We start from the raw sequence: 16,879 nt of genomic DNA, 5'->3' as shown, positions 1-16,879 counted from the left end.
AAGAGAGTTATTTTGAGGTATTTGCTACTATGAAATGAAGCTTACATATGCAGCAGTAAAGAGACACTAAGCACTCCGTTTCTCATTTATTTCAGGCAATGACAGTGGTAGAATTTAAACCCTCATGTGAGATGAGGGCACAACCAATAATGACATGGTATAGAGTTTGTTTTCTACATAGTCAAATATATAAAAGTTTCATGAAACTCATCACTGGGACAGCCAGCAGTCAGTCCATGAGTTGTCTATTCAGTTAGACCAAGCTTCTTCTTCAGAGATTCTGGCATTTCAGGTGGAGGTGGGCGAGGAAGTCTGAAATAAACCTTGACAGAATCATAGATGAACCACTGTAGTGCAGTCAGGGTACCAATCATGATGATACGGGCAAACAGACCTTTCCATACACCTGGAGAGCAAAACAAAAAGCATGAGCAGCTTTTTTTTAACATGGCATATTTTTCATGGCATGAAAAAAAGAAATCCTCCCCAAAACACTTGATCCAAAATACATGACAAGTAAGAATGTACCTTTGAATCCAAGCCTCACAAGAACTTGTGAAGCTGAGCTGCCCCTTTCTTTGTTCAACACAGACACCACAGAGTCAGCAGGATGGGAAACAATTGCACAGAACACACCAGCTGAAAGAATAATTTGACGTTAGTTTGGTGGTGTTTTACCTGTACCATTACTGTGCACACAAAGTACAAACAGCTGAAACTTCTGAACACAAGAAAACAATCAGAGGAGAACTTCTAAATCTCTGGATACTGAAAATCTTCCTTAAATACAAATTTATCTTACCTTCCCACGACTGAAACAAGTTTTCACTTAAAGATGCAAGTTTTCACTTAAATCAGTTGCAGTTTCTAAATCTGGCCTTCAACATTGGTAATATATACGAACAGTTAAGAGTAGTGTTCTATTAGAGACCTATCTTACCCTAACAGACCGAATCTATTTATTTCCCCTGCACATTTAAAGTCGAAACTAAGTTCTCCCATGTTAGGAACACCAACTCAATATTCTGAAAAGCAATAGGTCTCTAGGGTTGCAGTAAACCATTAATGAAGTGTAGGACTTAAAGTTTACTTACCAATATAGCCTGCAACAAACGTAACTACCAGCTGCTCTCCTTTTGTACATTCACTTCGTGGCTTGGGAACAACGTACTTGTAAAGAGCTTCAACAGTACGTTCAAAGCAGGCAAATTTCATCATTGTGTATGGGATCTGTCTCATCCATAGTGGAGCAACACCTTTATAGAAACTTAATCAGAGAAGAGACAAACTCAGTTTCATTTTCTTCAGTATTTAAGGTATATTTCTAACTTGAAATAAATTAGCTTATTTATTGCTGCTATCAAGAATACAACTTCTACATACTAACTCTGTAATGTTGCCAGTATCTACACAAATTTGAGCTGTATTTTTGTGAGCACTATCTTAAAACAGCAACACAAATTAAAATTTTACTGATCCCCAGGCTGCACAGCAGGTTCTGTAGTAATTTTTCAGATTATAGTAACTGCAGCAATATAGAACAGATCCTACCAGTGCAACAAGGCTAATGTCTGCATACCAGCCAAGTCCTGATAGTGAGACATGACCTGTATATCAACAGCCACTTCTATCAGAACAGAAAGCTAACATGCAGTTGTATTACTCTCACATGCCAATGACTCAAGCATCTTTGACTGTACAACCAGAAAGTTGCTGAATATCTCTGACTGGAACTGCTAGAAACTGAAGTTACCCAGCAGAACTCAGCACAAAGATACCCACAAAGATGGATCTAAGGAGCATGTGGAATTAACAGCCAGCTCAGCACAGATTTCCTGGTATGTGTTGTTATCTTGAAATACAACAGACCAAAAAGTATTACAAGCTAAAGCCAGAATTAGTTATAGCAACAGTTTCACATTAAAAAAAATAGTGAACATCAGGAACTTCAACTAAAATGAAGAGATGCTTACGCCCAGATGCCTTCTTCTGCAAACATTTTAGGTAAAGCCTGCCGTAGAGTGTTCGCATATCCAGGCTGTGTCTGAATACGAACTTTAGCAGCTTCCATTGGAGCCAGAGCAATGTCAGCAAAAAACTCTGCACTGGCAGATGCGGCTAAATACAGCGAAGTACGCCACAAATAGGCGTTCTCCTGCAATGAATTTATAACACACATTTTTTATCAATAAATGATGCTTTCATGATTACTCCTTATCACTAATGCTATTATGCTGCAGACATATAGCTTTATGTAAAAGGCTTACCTCTCCCAGCATGTTGCCATACAGGATTTTGAAAACTTCATAGAAACCAAATTTACAAAGCCCTTGCATGGAATAGCCAATGAAGGTTGGAGCCCATCCCTTAGCCAAGCCACGAACACCATCTTCTTTGAGTGTCACTGAAAATCCATTGAAGATACTCTTATATTTTTGTGGATCAACCTAAACATAATAGGCAATTAAATGTTTGATATTGCTTAAACTATTTTCCTTCTCAAACCCCCATCCAAAATTTTTAATTTTTTAATTCCTCAGCCAGCCGGCTTCCTGTAATTCCCTGGAGAGATGTGTTCCCTGGTGGTACTCATCACCAAGTTACACTAATGTAACCATAATGATTACTTGCTAGTCACAAACCCTGGCCTACTTTAACAGCCAGTAGATTCCTCAATACTAAGAAACCACCAAATTAAATTTCATTTTATTTTAATTCTCCAAATCAACATTAACTGAAGTCACTTTTCTAACACTGTCAGCGGCACACTGGTGCAACTATGTATAGATCGGATTTTTTAAAACTTTAATGAGTCCTGTCAGCAATCTCATCCACTTTCACACGCTATACCTATGTATCCTCAAGCATTGCCAGAAACCTAATGATTCATGTGATTACTAATCAGAGAAGGTTGTGTGACATGTGATCTCTCCACACAGTCAGATGGGGCAAAGACAGATCAACAGTRCTCAAAAACTTCTACACTTGTACTTTGACTCGGCCATAAAGATTACATTACACACAAATTATTTTYGGCCCACAAAACGGAGTGAGATTTTATTAACTTATCAGAAATTTTAAAAAGACTGACTTGAATAACTTTGTTTCAGGTGAAAGGAAGTAATTTAGCAGAAACTCTTCAACAGGTAATTAAGTCACATCCCACCGTCACTTTTCATATTTGACATCATCCAACAGTTCCTCAGAGGATAAGAAGGAAGACATCAAACTGGAAGCTAATCAAAGCTTTCAGAAAGAGCTGTAATACATGCATGCCAACCTGCATTAACTGGTATTTTGTCTTGCAGTCTAGGGACAACATAATTGAGATCTAATTCACCTAAATATGGTAATTTTAAAAAGAGACATAATTTTAGAAAATTGGATATTTAATCAGGCACTGTAAAATGAGACTATGTTCAAGTCAGAACCATGCTTAGTTATTAGGTGTGTAACAGGTGTCCTGGTTTCAGTTAAACCATAGCAAAGGTGACCTCTTCTTATAAAGACATGAGAGGGCWGGCAACAGGTTTCTTCCTGGAAAACTTAGGAAGGATTAGTGACATGCTCTGTACTGGATCTGTAAAGAGATAAATGCTGACAGGTTTTACAAGATCACACCTGGAATCCACATGGAACCCCACCTCCTGAACCTTCCTTTAAGTGCTGGAGAGGGAAGAGGAAGTATCACCACCCTTACCATGTAATAAACTGGAACTGGTAGCCCACACTGAACATGTCTGATGTGTTACAGATTTCCTAGTGAGACCAGAATTTCAGGTGCTTTCAAGAATGTGAAAAAGCCTCTCCAATAAACAATGTTAAATTAAGGCCATCCAGAAGAACAYGATTTTGAAGAACAGCATTTTCATACTCATAGTATGACTAGAGGTCTGACTAATTCCTAGTTCTCTCCTAATTTCAGGAATTCTATAATTACAAAACGGGCATTTTTACAACCAGCGTCAGCCTATTCAACAGGGAAATTAGCTACTACATTTCCAAAAATTTAAGAACATGCTTTTAGTTTGCTTCATTCTTGAAGATTTACCTAAATAAATCCATTAGTATGCTTTCATCCRTGGCTGTTCATAAGCTGATTTGAATATGTCAAGTGCAATGCAATGACACTCCTTTCAGTTCAATCGAAAACCACTTCGAAGAAAGCAGTTGCAAGCACCACTGGCCTTCCTGATACCAAAGCAGTTTTAGCCACTCTATTCAAAGTGGCATCATTAGAAAATATCCAATCCATAAGCCATGCACTGATATCCACAGTGTTAATGGATCAAATTACACATGCATGTCATTCCAGGCTAAAAAACGTAGATCAGAAAGATATTATTTCTTTACTCCAAAAGCACTGGAATAATGCTGGACAGCCAACCAGCCAGCAGAGTAACACTGTAGTGGGTGCCTTTTAGCAAATATAGTCAGTTAAATATGCCTTAAATCCTGTCACAAATAATAACTTTACTACTCTCAAAAGTGGTATTTTGCTAGTCTTATGGCAGTAGATTTCACAAAACAGCATTCAAGTTTACTTGCTTCTTTTCACCCCCAAAAGATTGCATCCCTACTGCAAACTCTTAATATGTTGGCTATATAAGAAATAAAAGTTCAAGAAATGTTCAAATTTATACAAACCTGCATACGACATTTCACTAGATCCAGAGGTACGACACCAGTGTGTGTCAGGCCACAACTTAGGACCCCRCCAACGCCACAGAGAGCATAAAACTTGAGCGAGCCATATTCACAACTGTATTCTGCAGCAAAAAATAAAGACACACCATGCTTTTATATAAGCCCCATGCATTGTTGGACAGCGATGCCCAGGATATAGTTTATGCCTCCAATTCATTAGTAATTAAATATACCACACTATACATGCGGTGTCACCACATAGCAACATGCAGAACAAACCTGCATTCTGCATTTAACCAGGTCTAGAGGAACCAGGGCCGTATGTGTTGTTCCACAGCTAATAATCCCACCAACGCCACAAAGCACAAAGAATCTGTTTGACCCATATGCACAGCTGTATTCTAGTTAATTGGAAAAGAATTACAAATATATGATCAATCATAAATGGTAACAATGATCAGAAATGAAACAAAAGTGCTATTTTCTCAAAATTATTACTGAAATAATCTCTCATGCTGTATTATTTGAACATATTATCATCAAAAATAATTACTTTGTTATCATAAAAAATAATTATTTTGCTTCAAATTAAAACATTTTAGACTGACAAGATTCARTTCTAAGCCTTCGAAACTGAATTTGCTCCTTTAAATAAGCAAAGGAAGAAACAGTGAAGTTATAGCTCAGAGCACACTCAAACCATAGAAATTACGCCCAGGAATTACTCACAGAATTTATGACTCAAAGTTGCAACATCCAACAATTTCTTATATCCAGGAATTAAGGAAGAATAGCATTCCTCTAGTACTCAAAAGACAAAGCTTCTTTCATTAAATGTTTTATGACAGTTTAATTTCTGTATTTAAGTAGAGACTATAAAAATCTACAGTATCAGTGTTGGGAGATATGCAGATATATTTTCAGGTATCTTTCAGATTATTTCTACAGATTATTGAAAAATTTTCTTTTAAATACAAAATTTCAAATGTATACAGTTTGTCTGATGGAATTGCACATTGCTATTAATCGTCCCATTGAATACTCATACACAAGGCTCATTACAGAATCTTTCAGAACATATTTAAGCAAGGGATACTTCATATGCACTGTTCCATATGGTCTATATACTTTGCACAAACCATCCAATCTTAAAATAAAAAGTTACTAATTTTCACGTATTCCTATACAGCAAAGTTACTGGAGTGTGAAAAAAATAATCCATTTTCTTCTTTCATTTTTGAAGAGGCTACAGAGGGTATGAGTGCAAACAAAAAATGCTCAAATTTACAATAAACAGTACAAAATCAGCATGAAGCAGCAGCATAGTTCTGCTACTATGCTCAACATTTTAAATACCTAAGTAATAGCAAAACTAATATACTGAATAAGAATACAGAAAATAATACACTATATAGAAAATACTCTCTAAAGTAGAAAGGCATATTCTTCTGCTACCAAATCTAAGGATGTTACTTCAGTAGACATTAAAACATTACAACTTMATAAGAACTATCTCCAAGAACTACTAATGAAAACGAAAAGACAGCAAAAGCTATCTTATGCAAAGCTTCTTTGCCCAGTCGTTATRGTTCTGCATTCCTTCATGAACATCAGAGCAGCAGATAACACTAGCAGGCTTAACAAACTCTTAACTTTGCCATTTTAAGGGAACTACTTCCCACAAATGTTCCAGATTTCACATTACACTTTATATTTACTTTTTTTACCTTACTCTTAAAAATTACCAAAACAGTAAAGTTTTTCTTTATTCTAAAATAATAAATATCAATTCACAGATGCCATGGTGAACCTAAGCTTAAAGCTAGAAATCAGTTATCAAAATAACTTATTTTTAATTGAGACACTGCTGAAGACTGTAAATACACTAGTCTAGGACTTACATATACTTCCAAAAYAGCCTGGCTGTGCTAGCAGATTTGCAGACAGCAGAAATGGTCAGTTACTRACTTTCCAGAATGGCTGGTTAAATACACAACAGACTAGGTTTTCTAGTAGGTGTAATAAGAGAACAGACTTCCGTGGTCTGTTCAGGGCAGCTCTGTCCAGCTGAGTCTTTGGAGAACAACACAACAGCCCAGCACCAGCCACCATCCTGCCCAGATCTCAGAACTGTTTGTTCACACTGCCTTTTTCACAGTAATTTATTTTTAGAAGTCATACTCCTCAACTGACAGAGACAGACCTTTAGAGCAGTCACAGAAAAGTAAGAGTTTTTTGTATGTACTCTATTACAAWGCTATTCAGACTGACCTGGTGTTCAAACACAGTAATTAAGAAAGCCAACATCAATTAGGCTTGAGCTCTTTAGAATTGCCTAAGTTTCTAGTGGTACAGTAGTATTAGGAAAATAAAGCTGTAGATGATCTTGGACTTTTTATTTCAGAAGAAGAGCTTCCAACTCCCTAAAAACGATAACCCGCAAGGAGAACCAGCTGAACTACTCAGATACAAACACACCTCAAAAAAATATGCTCACTGTTGAGACAGTTAAATCGTAACTATTTCATATCTCTGCTTCCAATCTGACACCTTTACAAGGACAAATTCCATGAGCTAGTAATAAAACACTTGGTCTATGAGCTGCATTGCTCATGTTGATGCCCTGGGCTGAACTGGGAAGGTTGTGTGGTTTGTACTGACTTTGTGTGACCTTGTGCAAGTTCAGATATCTTCTGCAACGTGTTATGTTCTCAACAAAAAAGCCAGAGAACCAACTGGTACATGAAATAATGAACTCAGCAGAAGAGATTACAAAGACTGAAAAACTCTGGCCACCTTTGACCACAATTGCCTACAAACAGGATGAAGATTCAGCATAATGTTTTCAAGAAATAAGTACACCTACTGAATATATTTAGCATGCCAAAGAGTGATTTAGGGCTTTAGTTAGCTGGCAGTAGTATTACTACACTGAAAGCCACAAATAATTTCCTGAAAACTTTGTAAGACCTAACACGGAGTTCTCTCTCTTTCATGTATTATATGTTCATGCAAGTGCACAAAAATATTTCAATAATTATGSTACTTGAGAATAGGTAGCTTGCTGAAATTACTTTTTCTTTAAGTAAAACCAAAAACATGTTTTAAAGTTATTGACAGCTTAAAAGAATTAGAATTTTAGTAACTACCTCCACTACYATTCATTCCTTCAGATGCACCTCATATTGAAGAGGCATGCAGAGTTTTATTATTAAGTTCAACAAAGGCAAATGCAGAGACCTGTATCTGGGGACAAACAGCCCCATGGACCAGCACAGGCTAGGGGCCAACCTGCTGGAAAGCTGCTCTCCAGGSAAGGACCTGGGGGTCCTGCTGGACAGAACAAGCTGTCCATGAGCCAGCAGTGCCTTTGTGGCCAAAAAGGCCACTCCAACAGTATSCTGCAATGCATCAGGAAGAGCATGCCAAGCAAGTAGAGGGAAGTAATCTGCCCCTACACTCAACCCTAGTGAGGTTACATTTGGAGCGCTGTGTCCAGTTCTGGGCTCCTCAGTACAAGAGAGACAGGGAGCGGGTCCCGCAAAGGGCTACAAAAATGATTCAGGGACAGGAACACCTCACTTATGAGGAAAGGCTGAGGGCGCTGTGTCTGCTCAGCCTCGAGAAGAAGTGACTGAAAGAGGGCATCATCAATATCTGTAAGTATTGACAGGAGGRTGTCAAGAGGATGAAGCCAGGCTCTTCTCAGAGAGCCAAGCAASACGGCAAGAAGCAATGGGCAGAAACTGATACACAGGAAGCTCTATCTGAATACAAGGAAGGGCTTCTTTATTGAGGTGACCACACACTGACACAGGYTGCCCAAAGAGGCTCCAGAGTCTTGTACCCTGGAGATAGTCAAGAACCATCTGGACACATTCCTGTGCAATCTTCTCGAGGATGACCCTGCTTGAGCAGGGAGGTTGGACCAGATGACTCACTGTGGTCCTTTCCAACCTTACCCATTCTATGATACTACAAGTATCACCAAGGTCTGACCTTTAGAAGTCAAAAAAGTGGCTGGCAAACAYACAGGAAGCATGTACACTTAACTCTGAAGTGCATCACTGTATCTTAAATAGCAAAGTTATCTGGTGTATGCTCCACAGCAACTAAGAARAAAAAGATAATTAAAAAACAACAGCGGCAAGCACCTCTAATATATCTCCGTATTTTGATACTCTGCTATAAATAAATTCGTGAAAAAAATAAAAGAAAAAGGGAAAAAGGATGGGAGAGATGGTCTTTCGAATCCACAGAGTCACTCAYTGCTCTTCTCCACCGATGAAGGCAGTACAGGCCTACAACCTCAACGCCCGAGGCTGCAGGCCCTGCAGAGCCAGAAAAATGCGCTCTCAGCTCCCCAAGACAATTTCTACGGGGGAAACTCTGCACTAGATCCTTCCCGTGTCCTTTCCCAGAAACCCCGGATCCCTTCTGCTCCTCAGCACACGCCGCAGGGAGAGCGGAAGCGCTGCCAGCACCTCCCCCGCCCGTGCCCTTCCTCGTCCTCCAAGCGTGCGCGTAGGCCCAGCGCCGGCCCCTCCCGGCCCGGCCGAGCCCCGCTGCGCTCCGACCCTCCCTGCGCCATCCCGGCGGGCACAGGCCCGCGCTGGCGGGGGCAGCACAGGCATCACCACCCCGGACGGTCGCGGGCTTCACCTCCGCCGCGGCCCTTCAGCCCCCTCTCACCTGAATCGGCGGACGCGGCCGCCAGGGCCCGCCGCGTGGTGGGGGCCTCCGCGGGGTCCGCCGGACGCTTCCTCACGCCGTCCTGCACCAGCTGGAAGTGCGGCGCGTAGAACGGGTTGTGCCGCGCGAGCGGCGCGATAGACGAGAACATGGCGACCTAAGGCGGGCGAGAAGAGCACAGCAACGTGGGACCGGGAAGCCACGGCACGGCACGGCCGCCGGGCCCCGGCTCCGCACCCGCGAGGCAGGCACTGSCTCCCCGGAGCTGAGCCCGGTCGCCGGCGGGCGGGCGGGCCGCGCCGCCCCGACTCACCTCGCAAGATGGAGCCGCTGCAGCAGAGGCTGAAGGCGGGCGCCGCGCCGTCACCTTGTCCTTCGCCGCGCCAGGGGCGGGGCCGCGCACAGCGACCGCCCCACGATTGGCGGAGCCGCCACGCCGATCGCGCGCACGCGCAGCCGCCGCCCTCCCGCCCTGGGCCTGCGGGGCCGCGCTCACCCGGCAATGGGGCCCGGCCCGCCCCTCAGCGCCCCGGCACCGAGGGGACCCCTGGCTGCAGCCCCCCGCACAGACACGGCTGCCCGGGACTCGGGCTCTGTGAGCGCACCCTCCGSCGCTGAAACCCGCGCCTCAGCTTCTGTTTCTTCCTTATCGCCTCCCGGCTCGGGGAGCTTGCCAACTACGCCACGTGCTCCCCGCAGCCTTGCCCTGGGCAATGTCAAACCAGAGACACGCCCGAATGCGAGTTCCTGTGCTGGCCTTGACTCTTGGCACTTACACTGAATCACAAAAGCATCAGGGTTGGAAGAGATGTTTAAGATGTTATAAACTCATATGATAGTGTTAGCTTTCGCAGATATTAAGTCGAGTGTTATGTGCACAATGTTGCCTTTTTTGCATAAATAGCTTAGTTATGCAGACAYAGTGTGAAAAACGACGTTCACTCTCCTGTTAAAATTTAAAAGATTTTAATAAATGACAATAGGGTACATAAAAGCAAAAGGATATGATGCCTGATGCTTGGCGATCTGCCAGAGGCACACTTACTATTGACAAGAGACATTTTTAAATACATTTCRTATTGCATCAACTTAATGCTTAATCATAGGCATTTATGCATATTCAAACTTTTCCCAGAATTGTTTAACATGGATCTGCCGTTTTAGAGCATGAGCAGTGATGATTTTTATGCCCCTGTTCTGTGATTCATCAGATGGTCCTTGTTGATGGAGAAGTGTCTGCAGCAGGGGCYCCTAATGGGTCACGACACCCCTGGCCTGTCCATTGCAGATAYGGTTGTCTGAAGGTTGGGGGGTCCCATCAGCAAGTTTCCTTTGGACGTTCCACGAGCTCTCTTGACTAGAGACTTTTCCCCAAAGCCTCTGTTCCTTCCACCCCACCCTTTYGCTGTCAGGGTTTGTGCTGGCCTGGCAACTGATAGTCCTGGGGCGATGGCCTTTCTACCCCTGAAGTGTTAAGCATCATGATCTCTTTGTGAATGTATGCATCCTTTTCCCCAGTTCTGAGCTGCTTCTAATCTTTAAGGATCACTGCTGCCAGGGCCTCATTCAGGGTTTTTTGGTGACTTTCTTTGCAGCTTTTGTATAGTTTTGCTATAATATGAAAAATATCCTTTATGGAAATAAACGTTTAAGTCACAAATCATAATACTTCAGTTTAACCACAAGTATTCTATAACTATATCTGAGTCACAAAAGAAAAACAGTGATAATTTTCACAACTATGTCTGCATAACTAGACTTCTACAAATAAGACAATATTATATCATGATGCACAACACATAGCATCTATCTTTAATCTCTGCGAAAACCAACCAACACTGATATGTTTATCACCATAGTAGTGAAATAACTGATGTTTTTGGTTTTCTAACTCAGATACAGTTATAATACAGCTGATGTTGTTGTTTTAGAGTACTTGTGGTTAACTTCCAATAACTAAAGTGTTATGACTTGTGATTTAAATATTTCCATGAAGGATTTTTTTACCCATTATAGTAAAACTATACAAAAGCTGCAGGGAGAGCCCTGGCTGCAACTACACTGACTAAAAGATAAGGAGAAAGGAATGCATGAGAAAAGGATCACAGCTTGACACCTCCGGCATCTCCCCAAGGCTATCAGCACAGATGCTGACCTGACCCAAAGGGTGAGGTGGAAGGAWTAGAGGCTTTGGGATGTGTAGTAGAAAAGTCTCTGGTCACAGGAGCTCGTAAAACAGCAGTGGTCTGCTGTGAAAAGGAGCCTAGCTAGTGGAACCCCAACCTTGSGTTGAGCTTATCTGCATGGAAAGGCCAGGGGTGTTGTGACCCATCAGAGGCCCCTGCTACGGACACTTCCCTGTCAACAAAAAACATCTGCTAAAATTATGGAACAGARGTCACACGCATGTGACCCCAGGAGTATAAACATCCATATTGTAAGAAGGCAGATCCATGTTAAACAGTTCCTAGAAAAGTTTGAATATGCATAAATGTCTATGAATAGGCATTAAGCTGATGCAGCACAAAATGTATTTAAAGAGGTTTCTGTCAATACCARGGGTGTCTTTGGCACACCGCCAAGAACCCGGTGTCTCCTAGGGCACTGTATCCTTTTGCTTTCTGTCCYCTATTATCATTTATTAAACTTTTAAATTTTCACAGCAGAGTGAACTTAGTTTCTCACGAGATCAAGTCCAACCCATTTTTTAAGATTAAAGGAAGCCTCAGTATCGCCCCAGGTTTCGGTCTGGTAATCACATCTATTAATACTTCATAATCGCTGTCTGGTGAAGACACAGGATGCAATTCCCTCTGCAGAAAGCTCATCACTCTCACCAGGCTCTGGATGCAGCATTCTGTAAGCACCAAGCTCACTGTCTAAAGCCTCCATGGCAGAAGTCTACCTTTGGAGGGTAAGCTTGCAGATCATTGTGACAAGGCCTATGTTACAAAAGCAGCAGCTGCTCACAGAATTGTTTCTTACTAAAAGCAGAATGTTATGTAACGCAGGACCCGTGCCCAGCCTTACTTATCTTAAACTACACCTTTTCCAGCACAGGRTGATTTCACTCTTTTTAGTGATTTACACAGTACAAGACTAGTGCAGCACAGTTCAGCTCTCCAGTTACCAAAGAGGCAAGAACTCCACTTTTTCACCATTTTGATAATATTCTTTCCTTTGTAGTGCTCTGTAACAACATAGACACAGAAGCCAACAAAGCAAGAGTCATGAGCTGAACATCCCAGCTATTACTTCTGGGCAAATGACAGCACACTGGCAGCACCACACCGAAGAAACACCCCACTCTGGTCAGCTTAGTGACTCCTATTGAGCTTCCTTGGTTTACTCCCTCTTTCCTAACGAAGTTGATCCAGGGAGAGTGTCCTACAGACATAAGTGCCCAATAACACTGTCACAGAAAACAAGGTTGGTTAATTGCCTCTTGAATAAACTAGAATCCAGCTGCTCAGTAGGAATAGTCAAATGAAACTCAAACTRTTCAAATACTTTTGTTTAGCTGAGAGCACAAAGTGCTGTTCATCTCACTGCCAGGGCAGCGATGAAAGCAAGCCAGAATTGTTCATTTTACTCGTTTCGCTCCACTCACCTACATCTAAATAATTGCTGGTAACTATGTTTTAAATAAAAGCCAAACACCAATACTTATTTTCAATTAGCTGATAGTCTCTAAACATGATTGAGGTTTCGGGGTCTCCATCTTGAAATGGCATATAAATGTTTGCAATTCTTGTAGATTTCTCTGATTGTTAACATAGAAAAGGTCTGTTCCTTCCAATTATAAAGGATGAACAAATGACTATTTATAGACATCTAATGGCAATTTGTGTGCACAACCGTACACTTATCAGTCTGAACAGTTTGGTTTTTAAGTGACAATTGACTTCTAACAGCTGTTAGCAAGAACTACTAAACAGCAGTCTAACATAGCCCCATGAAAATACAAGGATAATATATGTTCCCGCTGAATGCATATAATTTTACACAGAAAATATCTGTAACTCTTCCCAGATGTGAAGGAATAAAATAGCAATAGCCTGTAAYTCAAACCATCTAGATTAATCTGATTTCTGAGACACATTGCACGTAGTAATAGGTGAAGACTTGGAAGATCTTACCTTGTAGTGTCAATCTCTGTCAGATTCCCAGCAAAAAAAACGCTATTGTAAATTAAATCCATCTTTTTAATTGGTAGCTCTTCCAGTTTTATGAGATTAGGAAAATTCCAGTATGGCGACTCCAAAGTTTTCCTAATTTCATCTATCCCAATACCCACCATACACCCTTCATTTCCCACCCACCCCAATTTCCCCTCAAACCGCATACAWTCAGGAAAATGCAGGCTAGTTCCTGTCTTATAATAGCTTTTCACAGCTCTWACATTTTGGTGAAGCCTGCAAGCAAAATCAAAGCTCTTATAAGCTTGTTGCCCAGGTGACATTGTTTTCAAACATATACAATGAGACAGTGAAACAACCATCCACACCTTTGATAACCAGGTTAGCAGAGCAGCATCTGCTCTGTTTGTAAACATGGATTTCATGTACATTTTCCTTGTTTCAACACCAGAACTACTAGAYCATGATGCTAGAGTCAGTAATGGATCAGGCTTTACAGCCCAAGGGAAGCCTTGCAGCGATTCCTTCACCAGGATCCAAGTTTCCATGGTTGAACAGGAGTCACRTACTTTGAACACAGGAAGTAGTGAAACCTCTATTCTTATTAATTGCTGCCATGGCTGTCCTCATTTAATATTTCTTTAAATTTTTTCTTYCATTCTCCTCACAGGTTACATGTTTTTTCTCTATTAAACACTGTAAATTTTTTTCCTAAAAAAACAAATAAGACACTGCAGTTACTACATTTTAACCACARACTACTGATGCTGACAAAGGACTTCAGAGTGAGGTGGAACAGACAACATGCATTATTTTTTTTTCTTATATCAGTATATACATAGTATTTACAGGTGTCCATGCCACTTTAGGACTGCTTTACAAGTTCAATTAACTTTTAGATCCTGAGTTGTCTGAACACAAGCATGTACACAAAYGTTGTAGCTTGCTGTTGCACTGGTGCAAAGCAGCCTGGTATACTCCCTCAGGACAAAGAAAAGCAAGTCATCCAAGAGTTTTAGACAAAGATAGGCAGACTTACCAAACACACAGTAAAAGACATATTAAGAGACAACAAAGGGTATACTGAAACACCTACCTCTGCAAACACAAAATTTAAATTATATATCACAACTTACCCTTCTATTTATTCCACCCAGTGTTACGTAAGCCATATCAAAGCAAGTCAAATATACTGTGCACAAAACAATCCACACAATTTTACCAGCTTCATTTGCAATTACATAAATTTTACTGCTGAACAGTCTTCTTTGGGAGCTCTATTTAAAGTACTCATCTTTTCTGCTTAGACTCTGCACAAACTAGTTAACATATTTTTAAGATACTTAGAAAACTAGCAGAGAAGCTAATTAGGAGGAATTTTTATATCATGTAGAGTTGTTTTTTAAGTTGTACCACAGGAAACAAAACACATAGACCAAGTCTAGGARGGATCCAAAATCATTCTGTAGGGCAATGCTGAGTATGCTGTTATCAAGTAAGCTTGAAGTTGTTCCTTCACACTGTTTCCTATGGAAATACAATTCAAGATCTTAAAACACACAGAGAATTTAAATTTTGAGATACTTCTTGAAAATTTCTTATCTTAGACACTACTGAAGCTCTCAGTCTCACCCTGGATCGGATACCAGAAGATTAATCTCAAGACTGCAAGTGAAATCTTCTATGATCCACAGCCTGATACCAGGTGCCTGAGACTAGATGCATTTAGCATCAGAATTTAAAGGGAAAAACATTTAGCGTTCAGCATCAGAATTTAAAGGGAAAAACAATCTGTTAGCCCCAGTTCAGACTGGAAATCAAGATCTGCCACGTTTTCAGCACAGCATTCTCCGCAATATGACCACTCATGAGAACAAAACCCACTGAACCCAAAAAACCATTGCCATACCCATTAACTCTSACAGGCCTGYTCCAGGATTCTTGTAGCCCTTGCCTTAAAAGGGACTTCATCAATAGTTACTTACTACCTCAGAACTCCACTGGATTTTGGATAATAGTCCACAAAATCACTCTATTTTGTCATTGGTTCTAAAAGTTTAAGCTGGCTCTGTCTAAAAGACAAGAGGAACTAACAAAACAAAAATGAGTGCGTAAAAGGAAAAARCCAACATCAGCTCCTATTGCCTCAGCACTTTGATATAAAGACTACAGTATAATTGTATACTTCAGTATAACTTATACAACAGGGTTTAGAAGGCTTTAAGCACACACTACTCAGCTAATAGAACTACTACATGTGTTACTCTTAGAATACCATGAAAAATTAATCTCTGGGGTCAGGAAAAATATTCTACTCTCAGGACTACCTCAGCCATTAAATGTCTCAAGTATAAAAAAGCTTATTCCTTTCTTGAAGATGCATTGCCTTCCAACTACAACTGAACGAGTTGTGGGTTACTTTTGGAGCCTATCTAGAAAACTCTTTACCATCTGTGAAGTAACACTGACGTTGAGAGCATTCTCCAAAACCATACAAACATAAAAGAATGATGACATTTAATTGCAACAAAATTCAGTTTGCAATTTATTTTGATTGTGTTTCTTTTCTTTGATGCTAAAAATATTAGGAGGAGATCAATCGGACATATTTCATGTAGCTAGGTAAGGAAGATATATTTAATATTAAAACACACATCAAGTGGTGTGAGAAATAATATAATATGAAAAGGGAAGTTCCTTAAGCATTGAAAAACAAATGAAAGCTAACTTCTCCCCTCATCCAAATTAAAGGCCTAACAGAGGCTAAAGGATTATGGTGCAAAACTCTTATACTTCAATTATGATGAATATTCCTCCTGCCAAATGACATGAACTGATCTGCGTTTGCTCTAAGATTTTTAATTTTTTTTTTTGCAATATGGAAGACTGTAGCAGCACAAAATGACACCACCAATACATAACTTGTCTTGCTTTTGCTGCCTTTCAGCAATGCATTTATTTTGATAAGGAAAATGCACACACATTAAAATCATTTTTATTTTTCTGCATTTTTGACACCAAAAGTGAATGTCTTATGTTACAATTTTCTATAGGATGGACACAAGAAGTTTAGCTATTTGGATTACTCAAAAAAGCAGTTTAGAAGGAAAAAAACATTAAACAGGAAAAAAACCCCAAAACTATTGCTTTGCTACAAATTACCATGTTTGTCCCAAAGTTCACAGAAAGTAAAGCTTCCCCATAGCTACAAGTCTACACAATAATTGTACCTAGAGTAAAAAGATATTGACTATTAACTAATGTTCTCAGCTTTTTATAAGTAGCACTTTAAGAATAAGTAGTATGATTTATTGCAATTTTGTACCAAGCAATAAGACTGAACATCTGTATGCTGCAGATTTAAGCACACCAAAAATGTATACATTCACTTTAAAAAGTTG

The 16,879-nt window shown here is 40.3% G+C and overlaps 1 protein-coding gene and 1 non-coding gene across 2 annotated transcripts; both read right to left on the bottom strand.

The window, feature by feature from the left end:
• Positions 1–71: 71 nt before the first annotated feature.
• SLC25A3 (solute carrier family 25 member 3) lies at positions 72–9,735 on the bottom strand. Its single transcript, XM_057385870.1, has 8 exons — positions 9,653–9,735; positions 9,340–9,496; positions 4,648–4,769; positions 2,268–2,447; positions 1,974–2,155; positions 1,095–1,267; positions 529–639; positions 72–406 (listed from the first exon to the last, which is right to left on the bottom strand). Exons 2-8 carry the CDS (start codon positions 9,488–9,490, stop codon positions 246–248), a joined length of 1,080 nt encoding a protein of 359 aa, XP_057241853.1. The 5' UTR covers positions 9,491–9,496; positions 9,653–9,735; the 3' UTR covers positions 72–245.
• Positions 1,567–1,806, bottom strand: LOC130585814 (small nucleolar RNA SNORA53). Its single transcript, XR_008966631.1, has one exon. It is a non-coding gene; the product is annotated as a small nucleolar RNA SNORA53 (small nucleolar RNA).
• Positions 9,736–16,879: the final 7,144 nt, after the last annotated feature.

The sequence above is a fragment of the Malurus melanocephalus genome, unplaced genomic scaffold (assembly GCF_030028575.1).
Source record: "Malurus melanocephalus ecotype Western Australia unplaced genomic scaffold, MMel_1.1 scaffold_16, whole genome shotgun sequence".
NCBI classification, from domain to species: domain Eukaryota; kingdom Metazoa; phylum Chordata; class Aves; order Passeriformes; family Maluridae; genus Malurus; species Malurus melanocephalus.
The sequence above is the reverse complement of the archived record's forward strand: the minus strand, read 5'-3'. Positions and strand labels throughout refer to the sequence as shown.